The sequence below is a fragment of the Brassica oleracea genome, chromosome C5 (genome assembly GCF_000695525.1).
Source record: "Brassica oleracea var. oleracea cultivar TO1000 chromosome C5, BOL, whole genome shotgun sequence".
In the NCBI taxonomy this organism is placed as follows: domain Eukaryota; kingdom Viridiplantae; phylum Streptophyta; class Magnoliopsida; order Brassicales; family Brassicaceae; genus Brassica; species Brassica oleracea.
Window position 1 is genome coordinate 18,721,218 of NC_027752.1, and position 20,861 is coordinate 18,742,078.

General features: G+C 39.6%; 2 protein-coding genes across 2 annotated transcripts; one reads left to right on the forward strand and one right to left on the reverse strand.

Moving 5' to 3' along the window:
* Nucleotides 1-276: 276 nt before the first annotated feature.
* LOC106295620 (U-box domain-containing protein 17-like) lies at nt 277-2,774 on the forward strand. The gene has a single exon (XM_013731570.1). It carries the CDS (start codon nt 446-448, stop codon nt 2,573-2,575), a length of 2,130 nt encoding a protein of 709 aa, XP_013587024.1. The 5' UTR covers nt 277-445; the 3' UTR covers nt 2,576-2,774.
* Nucleotides 2,775-10,006: 7,232 nt separating this feature from the next.
* LOC106295457 (RNA polymerase II degradation factor 1-like) lies at nt 10,007-15,192 on the reverse strand. The gene is made up of 10 exons (XM_013731363.1): nt 14,785-15,192; nt 14,463-14,506; nt 14,112-14,229; nt 13,927-14,041; nt 12,846-13,396; nt 12,148-12,391; nt 11,730-12,054; nt 11,355-11,510; nt 10,631-11,116; nt 10,007-10,550 (listed from the first exon to the last, which is right to left on the reverse strand). Exons 1-10 carry the CDS (start codon nt 14,990-14,992, stop codon nt 10,257-10,259), a joined length of 2,541 nt encoding a protein of 846 aa, XP_013586817.1. The 5' UTR covers nt 14,993-15,192; the 3' UTR covers nt 10,007-10,256.
* Between the last annotated feature and the right edge of the window lie 5,669 nt (nt 15,193-20,861).

A 20,861-nucleotide genomic window follows, 5' to 3' on the forward strand; every position in this document is an offset into this window, starting at 1 on the left:
AATCTCAGGACATTAAAAAGGAAAATACGTTGATAAACGAGACTAATAACTATTTTGCAGAAGACATTAATTACGAATCAGAGATGGTTAAAAGAGTAATTAGCTCAATAGATTTGTTTGATCCGATTAGATTTTATTTTTGTTGATAATAATTAAAAACAGAATATCGAATGGACAGAACATGGATTCTATGTACCTATCCGTTACATTCCAGAGTATTGACTTTACTCAAAAACCTTTCGCTGTAATAAAAAACTTTCTTATAGAGAGAGAAACAAAAAAAAAGAGATTACGCGTTCTTCTTCTTCTTCCCTCGCCTCTCTTTCCCAGAAAGTATCGTCCTTTTCACTTTCTTCTCCTCTGACTTTGTTCTTCCTATATATATATATATATAACATATATTATATAAACATAAACCTTTGTGGGTTTTTTCGAGCCGGAATCAATGGCGACCGCGGCTATATTCTCATCTCTACGGCGGAGGAGATCCCCATCACTAGAAGCCTTTTTAGCCCCCGTTGACCTCTCCGGCGTCGCTGTCGTTCAAACCCTAGCTTCCATCTCCTCAGAGGTCGTCTCTTCTTCCGCCGCCACACGGTTGTCGTTCCAACGCAGGAACGCTCGCTCTCTGCTTCGTAAGATCGAGATCTTCGTCGTATTATTCGAGTTCCTCGCTGAGACGCGCTCTCCCTCTTCTTCAACAACAGCGTTGCTGTGTCTGAAGGAGTTTTATCTTCTCATCTACAGGTCCAAGATCCTCCTCGAGTACGTCGCTCAGTCCAGTAACTTATGGCTGTTGCTTCAAAACCCTTCGATCTCCGGCTACTTCCATGATCTAAGCCAAGAGATTTCGACTCTTCTCGATGTCTTCCCTGTCAGCGAGCTCGACCTCAGCGACGACATCAGAGAGCAAATCGAACTCTTGCGGAGGCAATCCTTGAAATCGAGGTTGTATATAGATAGCAACGACGAGTCCTTACGCGAAACATTCTATTCCTTTCTCTACACGTTCGAGAACGGTGAGATTCCGAGTCCAACCGCTCTGAGAACCTTCTTCGTAGAGAAGTTAGGGTTTAAGGATTCTAATTCTTACAGAAACGAAATCGAGTTTCTGGAAGAACAGATTGTGAATCACGACGGCGAACTAGAGCCTGCGAGTTCGGTCATCAACGGCTGCGTAGCGATTACACGATACTCTAGGTTTCTGTTGTTCGGTTTCGAAGAAGATGGATTAGAGTGGAGAATCGAGAATCATCCCAAGGTTGGAGGAGGAGACACGATCGTAACACAAGTTCCGAAAGATTTCGTTTGTCCGATCTCTCTCGACCTGATGACAGATCCTGTGATTGTCTCTACGGGGCAGACTTACGACCGAACCTCCATCGCTAGGTGGATCGAAGAAGGACACTGTACTTGTCCTAAGACAGGACAAACGCTTATTGACTCTCGCATCGTGCCTAACCGAGCTCTCAAGAACTTGATCGTGCAATGGTGTACAGCGAGTGGCGTTGCTATTGAGTCTGAGTTTGTTTCAGATTCTTCGACAAACGAGGGGTTTGTGTCGGCTCTTCCGACAAAAGCTGCTGTTGAAGCTAACAAAGCTACTGTCTCCATACTCATTCAGTTTCTAGCAGACGGATCGTCTGAGCCTGCTCAAACAGTTGCGGCGAGGGAGATTCGTCTTCTGGCGAAAACCGGGAAGGATAACCGATCTTTCATCGCGGAGGCAGGCGCCATACCGCACCTGCGCCGCCTTCTCAAATCGGAGAACGCGATAGCGCAGGAGAACTCTGTGACGGCCATGCTTAACCTCTCGATATACGAGAAGAACAAGAGTTTGATCATGGAGGAGGATGACTGTTTGGAGTGTATAGTAAGCGTCCTCCTCTCTGGTCTCACAGTGGAAGCGCAGGAGAATGCAGCGGCCACGTTGTTCAGTCTCTCCGCAGTACACGAGTACAAGAAACGCATAGCGTTTACTGATCATTGCGTCGAGGCATTATCCTCGCTGCTTCGGAACGGGACGCCGAGAGGGAAGAAAGACGCGGTTACAGCGTTGTACAACTTATCCACACACCCTGATAACTGCGGTAGAATGATCGAAGGAGGAGGCGTGTCGAGCCTCGTCGTAGCGCTCAAGAACGACGTCGTTTCCGAGGAGGCGGCGGGAGCATTGGCTTTGTTGGTGAGACAGTCTCTCGGAGCTGAGGCTATAGGGAGAGAGGAAGGCGCCGTGACGGGGCTCATGGGGATGATGAGATGCGGGACGGCTAGAGGGAAAGAGAACGCGGTGGCTGCGTTGCTTGAGCTTTGTAGAAGCGGTGGAGCCGCGGCGGCGGAGAGAGTGTTGAGAGCACCGGCCATTGCGGGGTTGCTGCAGACGCTTTTGTTCACCGGGACGAAGAGGGCTAGAAGGAAAGCTGCTTCGCTTGCTCGGGTTTTCCAGAGGCGGGAGCATGCGGCGATGAGGTCAGGCGGGTATGGGTTTGTAGTGAATGTGAACGAGAATAGAGACGGCGGGAATTTTACGACGGATGTCTCTGTTCCGATGTCAATCTCTGTACCTGTATTGTGATCTATGTGTTCATTGATTGTTTATATTATAATACATTTATTTGGTTGGGAGGTATAATATTAATACAAAGTAAAGTTTTAGAGAAGATATGTGTATGTGTGTGTATCTTCCAGAGGACAAAGAAAAAGAGTTTAGTGTATGGTCTTGATGTGTATTGTATTTGTTGTGTGAAACCTATTGCATTGTGTTCTGTTAATTATTTGAGAAATGTAAAAATCAAATAGGGGAGGAGTAGATTTGCTTGGAAGGTAAAGAAAGAAGAGAATGCATATATATTATATTTTATATAACAGTTTAATAAAGGTGGGTTGTACTTTGATTTAAAGATATAAAAAAGATCAAAGTAACAAAGACTTCTGAGTATTGAGTTATTGACTAGTGGTAGTTAGTTTCCTCAGGAAAGTATGCGTCTTGGAATGTTTGATTTAGCTAATTGTGTGATCAAGATTGATTAAAGAAATGGGGTTTGCGGTTTGTGTTGAGGGTTGAACTATGATATGGCTGGTCTCTTCTCCACTTTTTTTTGTTTTCCCTAATGTCTCTTCTCCATTTGTGAAATTGACAGAAGAAATTTTATTCCATACGAGGAAAGCACTGAGTTAAGATATTCATTGCAAAAAAAAAGTAAAGAGAAAGAATCTCTAGCAATTGAAAGCTCTTTTGTTGAAGTGGTGAGTTGGGGCAAATTAACTTCTCGTCTTCTTCTTTTTCAGATTTTGTTTCTTCCTCTATGTTTATAAAAACCTGCTAAGTGGAACTCATCATTATAGTTTCTTCTTTTATATTGTGGATTTACAGATTTCAAGATTCTGTTTGTTCCTCTGTTTTTTCTTCTTTTAATTATACGGTGGGCCTTGTGTCATTAAACCTTAAAGCCCAAGAGAGTAATAGTTAGGTCTACGTCTTGAGTTGAATGTGATAGGCCAAGGCGAATCTTGAAACCTTCTCCTTCTATAAGCTGGAACAGATCATTGTTAAGTTGTTGTAACAACTTAACGGTCTTCGTTGGTTGAGATCAAGAAGAGGATCGAGGTGATCATCTTCTCCGGCGAGCTTACGCGTTACAGTGACGTTCTGGTGCGAGCTCTGTGACCGTTCCCGATCGTCTACTTGTCTTGTATCACATCGATACCTGCACACGAAGGAGAGAGTAGATAAGACGAGCGATTGTACTTAGCTATTGTGATTGTGTAATCCACACCGGAGGAGTTTTTCCGGTGAAGAGCTAGTACAAAGTTGAGAGCTTCGACTCTCCCCAGACGCAGCGACTAGAGGTCGTGAACTGGGAAAACAAATCGCAAGTGTCTTTACGGTTAAACATCTAATCAAGATCGAACGAACAATCTAGTTAATCAACAATCAAATCGCAACAAGTGGTATCAGAGCAAAGGTTTGATCATTCTGCGGTTCTCAGGCGTCAAGATCAGTCAAGAAGAATCGTCTCCAGCAAGTAAGAAAGATCAGATCAAGGTTCGAAACTTATCTGTTCTCTTCTGTGTGTGTTGTTGAAGGTCGGCTCATGGTTGGTTGATGCGAGTCGTTTGAGAAGGTGTTGTAGTTTTTTTTTCGATTGCTTATGGCTTCGGTTTCTGATCAAAACTGCAAGTCAGGGAGCTATGGAGCCTACAAAAGGAAAGTTTGAAGTAGAGAAGTTCGATGGGCAAGGTGATTTTGGAATATGGAAGCACAAAATGCTTTGCACTTGAAATCTTGGGTCTAGACTCCGTTCTTGAGGAAGAACCACCTGCATTAGAAGACGATAATGTTGACAAATCAGAGCCTGGAAAAGAAGTCAAGCCAGATCTAACTAAAGCAGCAAAAGACAGCGAGTAAGGAGTCTCATTCAGATGAGTCTAAGTGATCAGATAATCAGGAAAGTGATGAAGGAAACTATAGCGTTGGGTATCTGGAGAGCATTGGAGAGAGACTATCAAACTAAGTCTCTTCCAAATCGTATCTACCTCAAGCAAAGGTTTGCTAGCTACAAGATGAATGACCAGAAGAGTATCGAGGAAAATCTAGATGTATTTCTGAAATTGGTGAATGATCTAGAAAGCCTAAGCATTAAGATCTCTGATGAGGACCAAGCTATTCAGATCCTCACAGGACTTCCTCCCAAGTTTGAACCTTTGGTTCATACATTGAAGTATGAGAGTTGGAAGGATACTCTTACGGTGAATGATGTTGTCACTTCGGCATATGCAAAGGAAACCGAGCTCAGAGAGAGGGGTGCTCTGGGAAAAGGTAAGGTTGATGCAGAAGGTTTGTATGTTAGTGAAAGAGGCAGAGGAGACATGAGGAGCAACTACACTAGGAACAGGTCCAAGAGTAGAGGCATGAATTTCTCGAAAGGAAAGGATAGCAAAGGTCAAGGTGCTTGTTTCATCTGCGGTAAAAACGACACTGGAAACGCGAGTGTCCCGACAGAGGCAAAGCTAGAGGTACAGGCTCAGTGAATGTTGCAACTACAAGGAAAGAGCCTTTAATACTAATGGCTAGTATCCAAGACACGAGGAACGAGTGGGTGATGGATTCTGGTGCAAGTTTCCACATCACACCAAACAGAGAAGTACTATTTGATCTCAAGGAGTGCAGTGGTGGGAAAGTGTTGATGGGAAACAACACTTTCAGTGAAATAAATGGAGTGGGAAAGGTCCGTATCAAAAGACCAGATAGGTCTATTGTTATCTTGACAGATGTAAAATTCATGCCAACTATGGGAAGAAACTTAATATCCTATAGATGTTTAGAGAAAGCAGGGTGTAGCTATGAAGGAGGAGATTTTTCAGTCAAGTTCTTCAAAGATGGAGCTGAGGTCTTGTCGGGAAAGTATACAAATGGATTGTACTATTTAGAGGGAACAGTTCTCCAGCGTGAGAGCTGTACAGCGAGTTCTCAGGTTGATTCTACACAGAAGTGGCATTCGAGGTTTGGCACACCAGTCAAAAGGGATTGGAGCTATTGGTTAAAGCAGGCTACTTGAATCAGAATGAAGTAAAGAAGCTGGACTTCTGTGAAAGCTGTGTGTTTGGAAAAGCGCATAAGCAGAGTTTTAAGAAAGGGAAGCATACTTCGAAGGAGGTTTTGGAGTATGTTCACTCAGATTTGTGGGGATCTCCATCAGTGGTTCCAAGTTTGGCAGAAAAGCAATACTTTATCACCTTTATAGATGATTACTCGAGGAAAGTATGGATCTATTTTCTGAAGACGAAGGATGAAGCTTTCGATACATTTAAAGAATGGAAGGTGGAGGTCGAGACTCAAACAGGAAGGAAGCTTAAGTGCTTAAGGACAGATAATGGGCTCGAGTATTGCAATAAGAGATTTGATAGCTACTGTGTGTCTACTGGAGTTAAAAGGCACATGACTTGTGTCTATACGCCTCTACAAAATGGTGTTTCAGAGAGAATGAATCGAACCATTATGGAGCGTGTGAGGTGTATGCTCTCAGAGAGTGGAATGGAAGAGAGGTTTTGGGCAGAAGCGGCGTCTACTACAGTTTATTTGATTAATAGGTCTCCAAGCTCAGCTATCGACTATAAACTGCCAGAAGAGTTATGGTCAGGTGCAAAACCAGGTATAAAGCATCTAAGGAGGTTTGGCTCAGCAGCTTATGTTCATACGACTAAAGCTAAGACAAGTCCGCGAGCACTTAAGGGCTACTTTGTGGGCTATCCCCAAGGCACCAAGGGATTCAGGGTTTGGTTACCTGATGAAGAAAGGTGCACGATCAGCAGAAATATAATATTTCATGAAGAAGATTCTCAGAGAACTGCTCTATCTAGAGAAGTGAATGAAGCTGATCAGAAAGGAAAAGGGAAAGCTGTGATAAAGGAAGATAGGAAATGTGTGTCTTTCAGTCCAAGGTTGATCAGGGGTCCAACTCCGTCTCCATGTGAACATGATTCAGAAGTATCTACTTCGGGTTCAGCGTCAACAGAGGGTTCAGTTTCAGGTGGAGCTATGTCAAATTGAGAGGGAGAGGCTACAGTTCAGAATCAGGAAACAACAGTTGATATGACAGAAGAGGATGAACCGGATTTGGACAGTTATATTCTAGCAAGGGACAGGAAGAGAAGAGAGGTCAAAATGCCATCGAAATACGATGATTTTGATGTTGTGGATTATGCATTGTCTGCTGCACAAGACATTGAAACGGATGAACCCAAGTCCTATCAGGAAGCTATGAGATCTAAGGATAGAGATCTATGGAACGCAGCCAGTGAAGACGAGATGGTTTCTTTGGACAAAAATGAGACTTGGGATCTAGTTCAAAGACCAGAGAAGAAGCGAGTGATTGGGTGCAAGTGGGTTTACAAGAAGAAACCTGGAATACCTGGAGTTGAGCCTCCGAGATATAAAGGTAGACTTGTGGCAAAGGGATACTCATAGGTGGAAGGCATTGACTACAATGAAGTGTTTGCTCCTGTAGTCAAGCATATCTCGATCAGAATTGTTTTGTCTCTAGTGGTGAATGAAGACTTATATCTAGAGCAGCTAGATGTAAAAACGGCTTTTCTAAATGGTACTCTAGAGGAAGAGATTTTTATGGAACAGCTGGAGGGTTATGAAGCGAAAGGGAAGGAAGACATGGTTTGTTTATTGAAGAAATCTCTGTATGGACTTAAACAGTCGCCAAGGCAGTGGAACAAGAGATTTGATGGATTCATGAAGGATCAAGGGTTTAGACAAAGCCCATATGATCAGTGTGTTTACGTTAGTGGGGAAGACGTGAAGAGCATGATCTATCTTTTGATCTACGTGGATGATATGTTGCTAGTTTCAAAGAGCATGGAGGTTGTTCAGAGACTGAAGGATAGTCTCAGTAAGGAATTTGAGATGAAGGATCTAGGAGCAGCTACAAGAATCCTAGGAATGGATATTTTGAGAAATAAGAAGGAAGAAACGTTAAAGCTGTCGCAGGGAAAGTACATTGAGAAGGTACTCTCAACCTTCAACATGGCAAATTGTAAGCATGTTACTACGCCTCTGGGAGCACAGTTCAAGCTCAGAAGTTTGGATGAGAAAGAAGAAATAATGGAACCTCCACACATGGTTGACATACCTTATGCCAGCACAGTGGGCAACCTAATGTATGCCATGGTGGGCTCTCGTCCAGATATAGCTCACGCAGTAGGAGTAGTGAGCAAGTTTATGGGAAAACCAGGACGGAAGCACTGGGAGGCAGTGAAGTGGATCCTAAGGTACATTCGTGGTACTACAGAGTTTGGTTTGTGGTTTAAGAAGGGAGAAGAGTTCAGAGTAGAAGGCTATAGTGACGCCGATTACACTACAGATCTAGACCGAAGAAGATCAGTCACTGGTTACTTATTCCAGGTTGGAGGTAACACAGTGAGTTGGAGATCAGGGCTTCAACCTATAGTGGCTCTATCTACTACTGAATCTGAGTATATGGATTTAAATGAAGTAGCTAAGGAAGCGTTGTGGCTTAAAGGTTTTTGTGAAGATCTAAGCTATGATTAAGGAGCAATTCAGATTAATTGTGATTCACAGTCTGCGATCTTTCTAGCTAAAAACGGAGGCTACCACGAAAGGACTAAGCACATTCATACCAAGTTCAATTTCATTCGAGATGTGATAGCAAATGGTTCAGTGTCAGTAATCAAAGTTCATACTACGGTCAACCTAGCGGATATTCTAACAAAAGCAGTACCTGGAAGAACATTGGAGAAGGCTCTGGTGTCTGTCAAGGTATCGGATTGACGAAGCGCGTCTGTTTTTTCTTCTGAGATGCTTCGATAATTAGTGTCTCGCGGTAAGAGGAAGAAAGAAAAAAATGTGGATTAGTGAGGTGCTAATCTTACTTGAGAATTTGGAAATTATCAAAGTTGTTTCGGGTTCTGTGATTTTACCAGAAAGGTTACATTTTTGAGCAGAGGGTTTTGAGGAAGTAGTCCGACTGTGGTTTTGAGTTCTTGTCTTGGTAGAGAAGTGAAGCACAAAAGTTCTGCGGAGCTTGAGAGGTGAAAGTGGAGTATTTCGGTGATTCAGGATTGAGAGAGAGGTTTCTTCGAGGTGGAGTGTTTTGTTTTTTGGTTCGATTCATTAGTTGAGGTGATCGGAGGGATCAGAGAAGTCGGAGACATGAAGGAGAAAAAGCTGAAAACTTCTAAGCAGAGCTTCGCTTAGGGTTCGAGTTCTTTGTCGGCAAAGAGACAAAGGTCAAGGTTATGACAAGGTGGAGTTTGTGGGCTTTGTGTCATTAAACCTTGAAGCCCAAGAGAGTAGTAGTTGGGCCTACGTCTTGAGTTGAGTGTGATGGGCCAAGGTGAATCTTGAAGCCTTCTCCTTCTATAAGTTGGAACGGATCATTGTTAAGTTGTTGTAACAACTTAACGGTCTTCGTTGGTTGAAATCAAGAAGAGGATCGAGGGGATCATCTTCTCCGGCGAGCTTGCGCGTTACAGCGACGTTCTGGTGCGAGTTTCGTGACCGTTCCCGATCGTCTACTTGTCTTGTATCACATCGATACCTGCACACGAAGGAGAGAGTAGATAAAACGATCGATTGTACTTAGCTATTGTGATTGTGTAATCCACACCGGAGGAGTTTTTCTGGTGAAGAGCTAGTACAAAGTTGAGAGCTCCGACTCTCCCGAAACGTAGCGACTAGAGATCGTGAACTGGAAAAACAAATCGCAAGTGTCTTTACGGTTAAACGTCTAATCAAGATCGAATGAACAATCTAGTTAATCAACAATTAAATCGCAACATATACTTGGTGGATTTCATGAAATATAACTTGGAGATGTATGATTACAAGATGAGTGTCATCCACTATTTTTTGTTCTTCTTCAAGTGGATGTCACTTATTGTGTTTTTTGACGCGTTAGATATCATCTGCATGTGCGCATTATCGTCCATTGCATCTTATGATATAATTTCTTTCATACATTTTTGTAGTGCTTTTCCTGATTTCAATATATAAGAAATTATATGCATTAGGATTGGCAAACGGACTCGGTTTTTTTTTTTTTTCCTTACATCCTACTTGGCATGGGAGAAGCCCAAAGAAAAAAACAAAACTTTATGGCATGGGGCATGGATATAATAACATGTAACTCGTTGACCGATTCAATGAAAAAAAAAATCATGCACATGCATACGCGATTTCGTTTCTTCTTAGTTTTGTATTATATGACGACAATTCGTAGAGAATTGTAATGTTTTAATCAAAACATTGAATTGACTCCACCGTCACATGCATGTTTACTAGTACTCAGAAAAAATAGACTGAATATAAGATCGATTCAGACGTTATCTTTACAATCCATCCATCGACTTCTACAGCTGGAGAGAAGCTTCTAACCATTATAACCCGTCTTAAAAGCTATCTAGAAAGATTTAACTTCTAACGTTCTTCTTTCCACAGACGCTTAGGGGACACCCCTCTGACTAAAAAGGTAAAAGATGAATATCAAAGGTGTTGTTAAGCCCAAAGCTAGAAGATCTTTAACAAAACGTTTAAACACCGAGGACATGAAAAGACGACGAGACCGGTTAAAGGGAAGTTTTGCTAAGTTACAAAGGAGACAAAAAGGATGAGATGATTATAGTAAATACATTCAGAACATATCCATTTCCTCTTCAGCCTCGCCACACAAACCCTCTCTATAACAGACAGAAAGGAGCTAAAGAAAATCACTCAACTTTCTTTTATTTTAGTAAGAGTTTTGCCACAGCTGCTGCTGGGTTTGGTTCGAGGGCTGAGCTCCTGCACCGTCTCTAGGGTTTTGCTGCTGGCGCTCGTGCGACATTTCTGTTTGGGACTGATAGAAATTAGGGTAGCCATGAGACCCATACTGCTGTTGTTGCTGAGCTTGGCGATACCCTCCTGCTGCTTGCTGAGCTTGTTGTAGCTGCTGCTGTTGTTGGAGGTTGTAGTACGCGTTAGCCGGAACACCTGACATGGTTCGAGAACCATGGCCGTGATGCCACATCGCCGAATTATCATTCTGAAAGTAAAGAGGGAAATGTCATCGAATGATTCAAGGTCTGAAACCAAGAGAAAGTGACTATAAAGAGACAAAATTACCTGCTGCTGCTGCTGTTGTTGCTGCTGCTGGAGTGCCAACAGATGACTGTTCTCTTTGTACTGAGAACTCAAAACATCTTCATAACCAGTAGGAGCAGACTGTTGGTTAAGAGGGAAGTTTCCAGCGGATCCAACGCTGGTGGAGTTTCCAAATCCGTAAGCGGAAGCAGGAGCTGTTCCAGACTGAGGCAAATTACTGGGAGAGAGATTGGCTTTGTACTGAGGAAGCAACGCAGCTAGTTGTTGCTGGTGGTATGAGCTGTTACTAGCAAACGCTTGCTGGAAAGCGGATGGCATGTATGGATAGTTCTGAGGCATCATAGGGTAACTGATCATGTTTGCAAAGTGCGCTAGCGGCATTGTGGGTTGAGAGTAAGGATGCATTGGAAGCTGTTGTTGAGGAAGAGCTGGTCCAGTTGCGATATTAGCACCTGGTAAGTTTTGCTGCGTTGGCTGTGTTGCTGGAACTCCACTGCCTCGTAGCGCCTGCAATGTAAGAGAATATATAATCATAATCAGACAAAGGGTTGATCAGAGAACCAAATCCACAAAATCAATTTCCCAACATAAAAGAAACTAGTCTGTTTAGTCAGGCAAACATTGCTGTAATGATTCCACGATTAAAAAAATAACAAGACATCACACGACTTCATGCTAGTTAATAGTAGACAGAAGCTTGTAGAAACGAGAGACAACTCGTGTTTCTTAAGGGATTATTTTTTACCTCAGGCATGGAAATGCTTTGGCCACCAAGTGATGAAGCATTGTTGTTGTTTCTTGACTGCATAGACTGTGCAAAAGGGGAATACTGGAAATCAAGCTCCCTCGCATTTTGTGCAGTTTGCCCCAATAAACTGTTGGGAACTGAGTGTGCATACCCCTGCTCAGGCAAAAAAACACAAACAAGAACCAATATTAGCATTGCCATTAGAGAATTTTTAAAGGCATTAATAGCCTCATATCACTTCAGTGATTACAAAACTACATTTTCGGCACAAATATGAACAGTCTGAATGCAATATTCCGGATGCAAACAAGCTATCAGTAGTCAAAAAAAAAAAAAAAACAAGCTATCATAAATAATGCACATGTGACTTACCATCACATTCGATAACGAAGCAAGATTCTGTGCATGTGTCTGTGACGCATCATACGCAGTATTCAGCTGCTGCTGCTGCTGCTTAGAGTACCCTGGCTCAGACTGAGCAAATGCGTACTGGTGCTCCTGAACAGTCTCGGGGTTCTGCGTCTGATTCTGTGCATGTGTCTGTGACTGAGCATATGTATACTGATGCTCCTGGACAGTCTCGGGGTTCTCTTGCCTAGATTCTAAAGAATCATCATAACTTCCAGCAGCAGCTGCGTGGCCCATATTTCCATTGACCGTGCTTTCAAGATGTTCATCTCCATAGAACTCAGTGTTTCTGTAAAGCAAAAGCATTGATCAGTTAGTAAATAAGAGATAAAAGTAAAACCATAGAATATTTTGGAAGAAGAAATCAGCGGTAAGGGGATACCTTGCATCTGAATGTTCAATTTGTTGAGCTACATCAGGAGTCTCTTCTGCGTTGTTGCTCACAGACTTTGATCCAAAAGCTCCAAAACTTCCAAAACTTAATTGTGAGCATTCTTCTGTATGGATAAGCAAATGATTAGGAATAACGACAGCACGTCTATCCTCTTCATGCGAGGCTGCTTGATCATGACTATCTACTGTTAGTTGTTGAAGGTCATCCGAACCAGATGAAACCTCATCTTCATCTGAAAAGTAATAATGACACGGTGAATAAGAAACATCCAAAAAACCAAAAAAAAAAGCAATCTGTTTTTTCTTATTGCAGAACTTCAAACTGAGTATTAACTCTACAACCAAAAGATAACTGGTAGAAGAAAACAGAACAGACAAATAATAGTTTCAGAACAAACAAAAAAAAAAAGCTTTCATCCACCTCCAGCAGAACTATAAGGGTATATGTATTCACATCATCAATTAACACAATCCGGCCCCAAGATGAAATATAAGAAGGATTTTGATCATGAAGGCAGACTACTAGCAATCATTGTGATTCATTTGATGAAGAGACACAGTGTCATTCACCTCAAATATACAGAGAGTGCTCACATAACCATCAAAAGAAAAAAAAATCAGACAATTACACCAAATTTAATCCGAGATAAGCACTAAGAAAACATGAATACAGACTTAAGATATTACCTTTGTGGTGCTCTACAGGATGGCTCTGCGCCTGATATGCGTACTGATTCTCGTTAAATTCAGACGAAACTCCAGAGTCATCTTCTTGGACATTTTTAACAGGAACCGAGTTAGGTTGCAGTTGATCGACTCCAAGATTCTCAGAAGGGCCACTTTCTGCTAAATGTATGTTTTCTAACCGGTCGCTCAGATGCTGATCTACTCTAGCGGATTGGAAATCAGCTTGACCGTCGCATACCTCTGACTCTGCTGGTGCTACTGATACAGTTTTACCAGGAGCTAGTGGCTTCTGAATCGATGGCCACTCTTCTTTAACAGGGACCTGGTGGTTTGCATTAGTTTCATGCTCGTGATTAATCTCAGAACGCATATTGAAATTCTGTTTTGAGTTTGTTGTCTTGTTCTGTGGTCTACCCATCTTCACAATGTCAGCCATAGACATCTGGCCTGGAGCCCCAAACCATGCAGTTTGATGTCCAGAAGCAGGCTGTGATGGTGATATTCCATCGCCGGTAGCAGATGGCAATTTATTTTCCGTTACAACAGAATCACTGAAGATGATATAAAGCGTGCATCAGAAACTTGCACATCCCAAATGGGGATTTGTACAAAAACATAATTCAAGAGAAAAGAAACAGTTGAAAAAGCAAGATTTTGAGAAAGAAACCATGCCTGACCTCTTCATAAGACCCCTTCAGCTAGACTTATCATTTAAACATTTGCATTGCTTCTAATTAATCAAACTACTAGTAATAGTAAAAGTAAAAGTGAAACCTATAAGATAACTACGCCATGGGTCATATAAACACTTTAAACCCTAAGAAAGAGTTTGAGCCAGCTAAAGGTTCTTCAAGGACAAGGCCTAAGATCAAACAAAATGATCACAGATTTCAATTCATAACTTCTGAATTCTGATACACTACTAAATAGATCCTACCAATACAATCATTAACTAAATGGTTGATATATGAAACCACTTATTTAATTCAATTTCAATATGAAGCACACAAAACTTGCACTGATTTTTGTCAGTTGCTTCAAGTTTCAAACTGCAAAAGAAAGAGACCACTCAAGGGAAAACCTGAGTGGTGTCAGCTGGTGGTTTGGCACTCCAGAGGCAGAAGACCAAGAACTAGTGTAACCCTGAGTTCCACTTTCTTTCTTGTTTGTAGATTTCCCCTGGAAGTTTCCAGAATCTGAACAACAGAAGCACATAAGCATGAATCCTAAAGTTTACTTTAGGCATTCAAGAGATCGTGTTTATACCAGCGGAGCTGAGATGGGTAGATGCACTTCGTCCAGCATAGCGATCAGAACCACCTCTGCCACCGCTGTTGTATCTGTTATTAGCACCACGCGGCCGGGAATCCGGTATATCCCTTGTCTGAAAAGAAACAAAAGACTTCAAAAATCGCCAAAAGCTCCAGCAAACCAATTGATACTAACCCAAACTAGAAATTTGATTGACTTCCACCAAAACATCTAGAGTGACATCATTAGGCATGTCAATGAACAGAACTGTGACTAGAAACAGCAGATAAAGGTGCTAATACACAATAAAGAGAGTCAGTGGTCTATTTGCGGTAAGAAAACGGGTTTCAGCACCGACTGACTCACCTCTTTCTTCTTCTCTTTTTTGCTCTTCACCTCGTGAAAAGGATCTGGATAGAGAGAGAGAGAGAGAGAGAGAGAGAGAAAGCAAGTATGAGTATCACAAAATAGACGCCAACTAATAAAGACAAAACCTTTGACGCTGAGAACTAACTTGCACAAGTAAGAAAACAAAAACAAACTTTCACCAAAGAAGACGACTTTTAAACTATATGAATAGTACGAAACTAAAAATAAAAAAGCTTTGATACATCAGAATTCAAAACCCCAATTGAAACCCTAAACAATCAGCAAATTACGATAAACCCTAATCGAGAAAAGGAGAAACCTTGAGAGAGGAGGCGATGAACGGCTTCGTTAGGATCCATATTGCATTCTTTGAGCATAGCGTAGATCTCAGCCTCGGGAGAGTTGACGACTTCCTTCAAGCTCTGTACTATTTTCCTAGACCCTGACGGAATATCGTTCATTCCATTATTGCCCTTTCTCCCTCCGCCGCCGCCGACAACGACCTTGATGCTGCTGCTGCTGCTCATCTTATCCGCCGTGACCTGCCTCTCTCTCTCTCTCTCTCACAATCGGATCTGGATTGAAAGTATATAACGACGCTCTGTGTCTTTTGTCAGTCGCGAGAATACGAACAAGGAAGGCGAAGGGGGGATTATATATAAGAAAACCCTCTCCAGATTTTTCACCGTCGTTTTAATTTCTTTTTCTTTTTCCTCTTTTGTTTCTCTTTCCCAAACTATGAAACCGTATCTACTTAAACATTACTAATATACAGTCTTTTCAACTAGGGGAATTCTCGGACCATTTTCATGTTTTGGTCACGTAAAAAAATAACTAAAATGTTTCATTTTGATCTAATACCTTAGATATATAAAAAATTAAAAATTAAAACTAAAACACTAAAATATTAAAAAAAAAAATTTATAGTTTTAGATTATATGTTTTCAAATTAGAACCTTTTTATAAAAAAAAATTTAATTTTTTTTTTAATTTTCTTTATGTAATTCGAAAATACTTTTTGAAATTATTTTTAAAATTTCTATTTCCAAATTTTTAATATTTATTTTTTATATTAAAATTTTTTAAATCTCAATCCAAATCCCACCCCTTAACTATAAACCCTAAAGTTTGGATTAGTTAACTCTAGGGATATAAATGTATATTTACCATTTTTAATGAAACATTTTGGTCATTTTGATCCTTAAAATCTATATTTCTGACATAAACTTTTTTAATGTTATCCTAAGATATTTCCCCTTCAATTAACTAGAGATTTTTATCACTATATTTAAATATATCACACATATATATTATGTGCAATTCTCCTAAATATACAATTTTCAAGTTTTGGTCACAAAAATAGACCACAAAGAGAAAAATGACCTAAATGTTTCATTTAATAGGTAAAATGACACTAATACCCTAGATATAAAAAAAATTAAAAAAAATTAAAAAAACTAAAAATATTAAAAAAATTAAAAAGAAAAAAAAGAAATTTTTTTTTATAGTTTTAGATTATATGTTTTCAAATCAAACTTTTTTATAAAAAAAAATTTTGAATTTTTTTTTTTGAAGTTTCTTTTTGTAATTCGAAAATAGTTTTTGAAACTATTTTCAAATTTTTAATATTTATCTTTTATTTTATAAAATTTTAAACTTCAATCTCAAATCCCACTGCTTAACTATAAACCCTAAGGTTTGGATTAGTTAACCCTATGGATATAAATATATATTCACCTCTTTAATGAAACATTTTGGTCATTTTCTTCTTTGTGGTCTATTTTTGTGACCAACACTTTTTGAGTGCTATCGTAGGGTATTTCTCATATATTATTACATCAATGTTATAAAACTATAAATAGTAAATTGAATTAAATATGAATGATTGAAAATTATGATTTTTTTCTACCATCTACGTATATATGGGATGGTGAGTAAATGTGAAGTTAATAAAGAATTTGTTAAAACTTAGTTATTATCCAATTATCTTACATATTTAGGTTATTAAGAAAATATATTACTAGCATCAACTGTTTTATATTCTTTTAATTCAGAGTTCAGATCATTGAACTTGCATTTTTATTTACAAATTTCTTAGATATTATTTGAGAAGTATTTGCCACATGTCTTTTCTATAATTATTTTCGCAAAAAATGTGATATGACTACAAAAATTGATGATATTGCTTATGGTTAAATATGATATGGAAATATTATTTAATTTAATTTTTTAAAATCACACAGTTTTTATTACTAAAATATTCAAAAATTTCTACAATCTTTTTAAAAAATATAAATTTTAGTCATAAAATCATTAGTTTCTTATACATCTACAAATTTTATAAATACTTTTTAGTTTTTGATAATTATACAAATTTTATATCAATTTTTATTAATTTATACAAACTGATTTAATATATTTAACCAAAAGAAATAGAGAGAAAAATCTATCTAAGATTATAATTTTAAAAATATACATATATATTCTTAAATATAATTTTAAATAGACACAACTATTTTTATCTTAATTTTATCTTGTATTAAAATACTGGTAAGAAAATAATAAAATCTACAATATTAATAAAATTTTATTTTAAACAAAATTTAAATCAATATAATTTAAATAAAATCATGTATAGTCTAACTTCCACCACAAATCAGCTACATCATCAACACGAGAAACCTCAATGATGATCTCATCCGCCAGACTCAACAAAATCTTTGAATAAGCCTTCTCTTCAATAACCTCCATCTCAGCTGTAACAAGTTCAACCTTCTTCACTGACAACGGTGCCCATAGACCTTGTTGCTGCAGCAACGCATTCATCTTGCTTTGCTAGAGACTGGAAATGTTCCTTCCAGTAAACTTGTCAATCTTCATGTCCATCTCAGACATCTTATCACCAAATTCAACCTGGCTCTGATACCAGTTTGCTATGACGGATGTGAAAAGAAACAGAATAGTAGATTGATAAACAATAAAGAAAGACACGAAGATTTAACATGGTTCACCCTAGGGCTAAGTTCACGGGCAAAGAGAGTACTTTATTAATGGAGGCGAGTTTTTAGAGTACAATTCGTGCTACAAAATATGGTAAAACTCTAATGGTATATATATAAGAAAGCGATTAATGAAACTTTTCATATTTTTCGGATTTCGCAAGGAGCGCCCGCTCCATGCCGCAAGGAATGCTCACTCCATGCCACACGGAGCGCCTGTTCCATGTCTTAAAGAACGCTTGTTCCCCGCCAAAGAACACCTGATCTATGATTCCTGGATCACCCGTTCCATGCTAATTCTCAGATTCAAGGCATATTTCAACATGACTTTATCATGTGTTAGAGAAGAAAAGCTTGCGGTTTTATTTAGTCATGTCAAAATTGGTAAGTTTGAGATATGAATTACTACTAAGATTGAGGCCGAAGAGGTGTTGTGGGGCAAGTTCTTGACAGTGGAAATGGAAACGGGATTTTACACTCTGACTACAAATAATAGTTTCTTCATTGACGAAGAGAAGAAAGTTGCAATGGGTATTATGGGTTACTCCAAAACATTCAAAATTGTTGGAGAGGCTGGATACTTAAAAAACTGGAACCCGTAGAAATTCCAGGCGGGGACAAAAACTATAGAGAAAATGTGTGTTCATATGTTCCTAGTCTAGCGCAAATAAAGGAACCTTCTTCGAGACGTAAAAAGTAACAACAAAACTTGTCGACACTTGTCTCACTTGAAAAGCATAGCTGGGTCTGGTGATCTGCAGGAGGGAAGGCAAATGAGAAATAAAAATGTAATGATTAGTCTTACATTCGTGGTTTCATCTTTGTCCTACATTTATTTCTTTCAATACTCTTTACAGTTAGCTCTTCTGATGCAACGTGTCTTTCTTAAGATTATAAATGTTCTTTTTTTTTCTCAAACCGGTGACAATTTAAAATAAAAATACAAATGAATAGAAAAAAAATGAGTATAAACCAAATCTCACTTGTGTTAGCTGATCGCTCTGTGAAGCTTTCCATTAGGATCTTAGAAGACCTTCCGGTGATGATTATTGGAAATTGTGAAATTCGTACAAATTTTTTTGGTTCTTGAGATGGATGAAAAACCAAAGGACCCTTTGATTTTGGGAAGACCTTTCTTAGCTATAGTTAGAGCTATTGTGAATGTTAGAAAATGGAAGATTAATCTTCATCTTGGAAGATGGAATATTGTTCGCTTTGACATAAAGGGTGTGATGAAGAAACCCACTATTAAAGGCCAAGTGTTCTTTGTGGAGGAAACGAAATACGTTTTAATGTTATTATTTTTGTAAATGTTAATAAATCTTAACGAAAATACTCTAAATAAATTTCACTAATTTTGCTGAACTTGTTTATTAATGAGATTGAGATTTTGATGCTGAAATACTTTTAAAATGTTTTTTAACAAGCCTGATTATACAGAAACTACCCATTTACTATTTAGGCATCGAGCCCTCAGCACAAATTGCCAATCGTCCAGCCCATTGCATTGTTGCTGCCCAATATAGTGTGTCGAAGTCTCGCAAATACATAATGCATGTTTGTATTTTCTCTTGTTATAATTCTTAGTTGTTACAGTAACCCCATGTTTATATACCAAAATATCAGCCGAGTCTGTTTTGCAATATTTTTTATACGTGCTAACAATAATCTATTAGGCACTTCAACTGATCCGATATGGGATGGACTATGAGCCGGCCATTCCAGCCCTGATGATATATTTTGAATTATGTGTACTTGCAAGAAAACTTTCAAACGAGCTTGGTGGACGGAGAGCTACTTCGAAGCAAGTTCTCATGAGATGTGAGGTATGTTCAGGCATTGGACACCAAAACATGTCATATATCTAAATAACCAATCAGAATGTTCAATCCCCATAAATCAAACGAATCTGAATGGAAAAAAAAACTAATTGATCAAAAACTGAATAACACTTAATTTAGCTATCATAGTTTAATTGTTAGGATCTAGAAGGTTCTAGATCCGAATCAATATATGAGATAAACACATATTGTTATAAATAAGTCCAAGTAGATATGAGAAGATCTTAGTCTCGAGATGTATATATAGAGTAAATAACAAGTAATTCTTCAAGTCAATCTCTTGTCTTTCATGGTATCAGAGCCACAATAAAATCAAGTGAATTTCTTCGTTGGTATTTGACAAGAGAAGAAGATATGAGTGGAAAAGATCTCGTGAGTTCATCGAGTGCCGTTCCTGAAGGGACAATGTCCTCGTATTACCTTGCCCCTGCGGATAATCCAGCAACCTCTATCTCTCCCGTGATACTTGCATGGGCGAACTATGCTGAGTGGGCATCAGAACTTGAGAATGCCTTGCGTGCCAAGCACAAAATAGGGTTTATCAATGGAAGCTTGAAGATTCCAGATGAAACATAGAAGCCGGTGGAAGCTGAGATGTGTAGGACAGTTAACTCCATCATCGTGGGATGGATCAGGGCTTCGATCTCTCCCGTGTTGTGATCAACGGTTCCTTTCTAGCCGGATGCTTGCAAGATGTGGACGGAGCTGAAAAAACGCTTCTCGGTGGGGAGCGTTGTACGTGTGCATCAGCTCAAGGCGGAGTTAGCTTCATGTAAACAACATGGATCTAGTGTTATGGACTATTTTGGAAGACTATCTCAAAAATGGGAGGAGCTGTTGAGTTGCAAGCCGATCCCTAAGTGTACGTATGATGCTGCTGACGTATACGTCAAGGAATATGAAGAGGATAAGGTTCATCAATTCCTTATGGGTCTAGACGAAGAAAGGTTTAGCAATGTCTGCACTAACATTATTGGTTTGGAGGTTCTCCTGGATCTTAACTCGGCATATCAAAGAGTAGTTCGAGAAGAAAAGAGGCTCGGGGATCACGCCTTGAAACTAAGGAGGCACTGGTGGGCTTCGTCGCGAAGACAGTGCAGAGAGAAGGAGAAGAAGGTGTGGCCAGACGTCGTAACTCTATCATATGTGGTAACTGTGGTCGTACTGGACATGAGAAGGAGTGTTGGCAAATTATTGGCTTTCCGGAGTGGTTTACTGAGAGGAATCAGGCAAATGGAAGAGGTGGAAGAGGCAGAGGAAGAGGAAGAATTAACTCGTCGCGAGCCAATGCAGTGCAAACACCGGGTGCGTTTTCGTCTGGAAATCAAGGATCATAGGTGCCGCAGCTGAGTGCTGAGCGGTGGGCATCTCTTGCCTCGTTGATTGAGCGCCAGAAGCCAGCTCCTATTCCAGATAGGTTAAACGGTACGGTACAAACTGGTAAAGTTATCATTGACACCGGGGCATCACATCACATGACAGGGGATGTGTTGTTACTAAGCAACGTCCGGAGTATCATACCCTGTAATACTCCGTCTAAAAAAAAAAAAAAAAAA

What these genes read in the sequence shown, in the direction of transcription:
- LOC106295457 (XM_013731363.1), bottom strand. Translation starts at nt 14,992, where the DNA reads ATGAGCAGCAGCAGCAGCATCAAGGTCGTTGTCGGCGGCGGCGGAGGG. An exon ending in TCCTGTAGAGCACCACAAAG is followed by an intron (nt 12,392 to 12,845) that starts GTAATATCTTAA and finishes ATTACTTTTCAG; the next exon opens with ATGAAGATGAGGTTTCATCT. An exon ending in AACAACAGCAGCAGCAGCAG is followed by an intron (nt 10,551 to 10,630) that starts GTAATTTTGTCT and finishes CTTTACTTTCAG; the next exon opens with AATGATAATTCGGCGATGTG.
- LOC106295620 (XM_013731570.1), top strand. Translation starts at nt 446, where the DNA reads ATGGCGACCGCGGCTATATTCTCATCTCTACGGCGGAGGAGATCCCCA.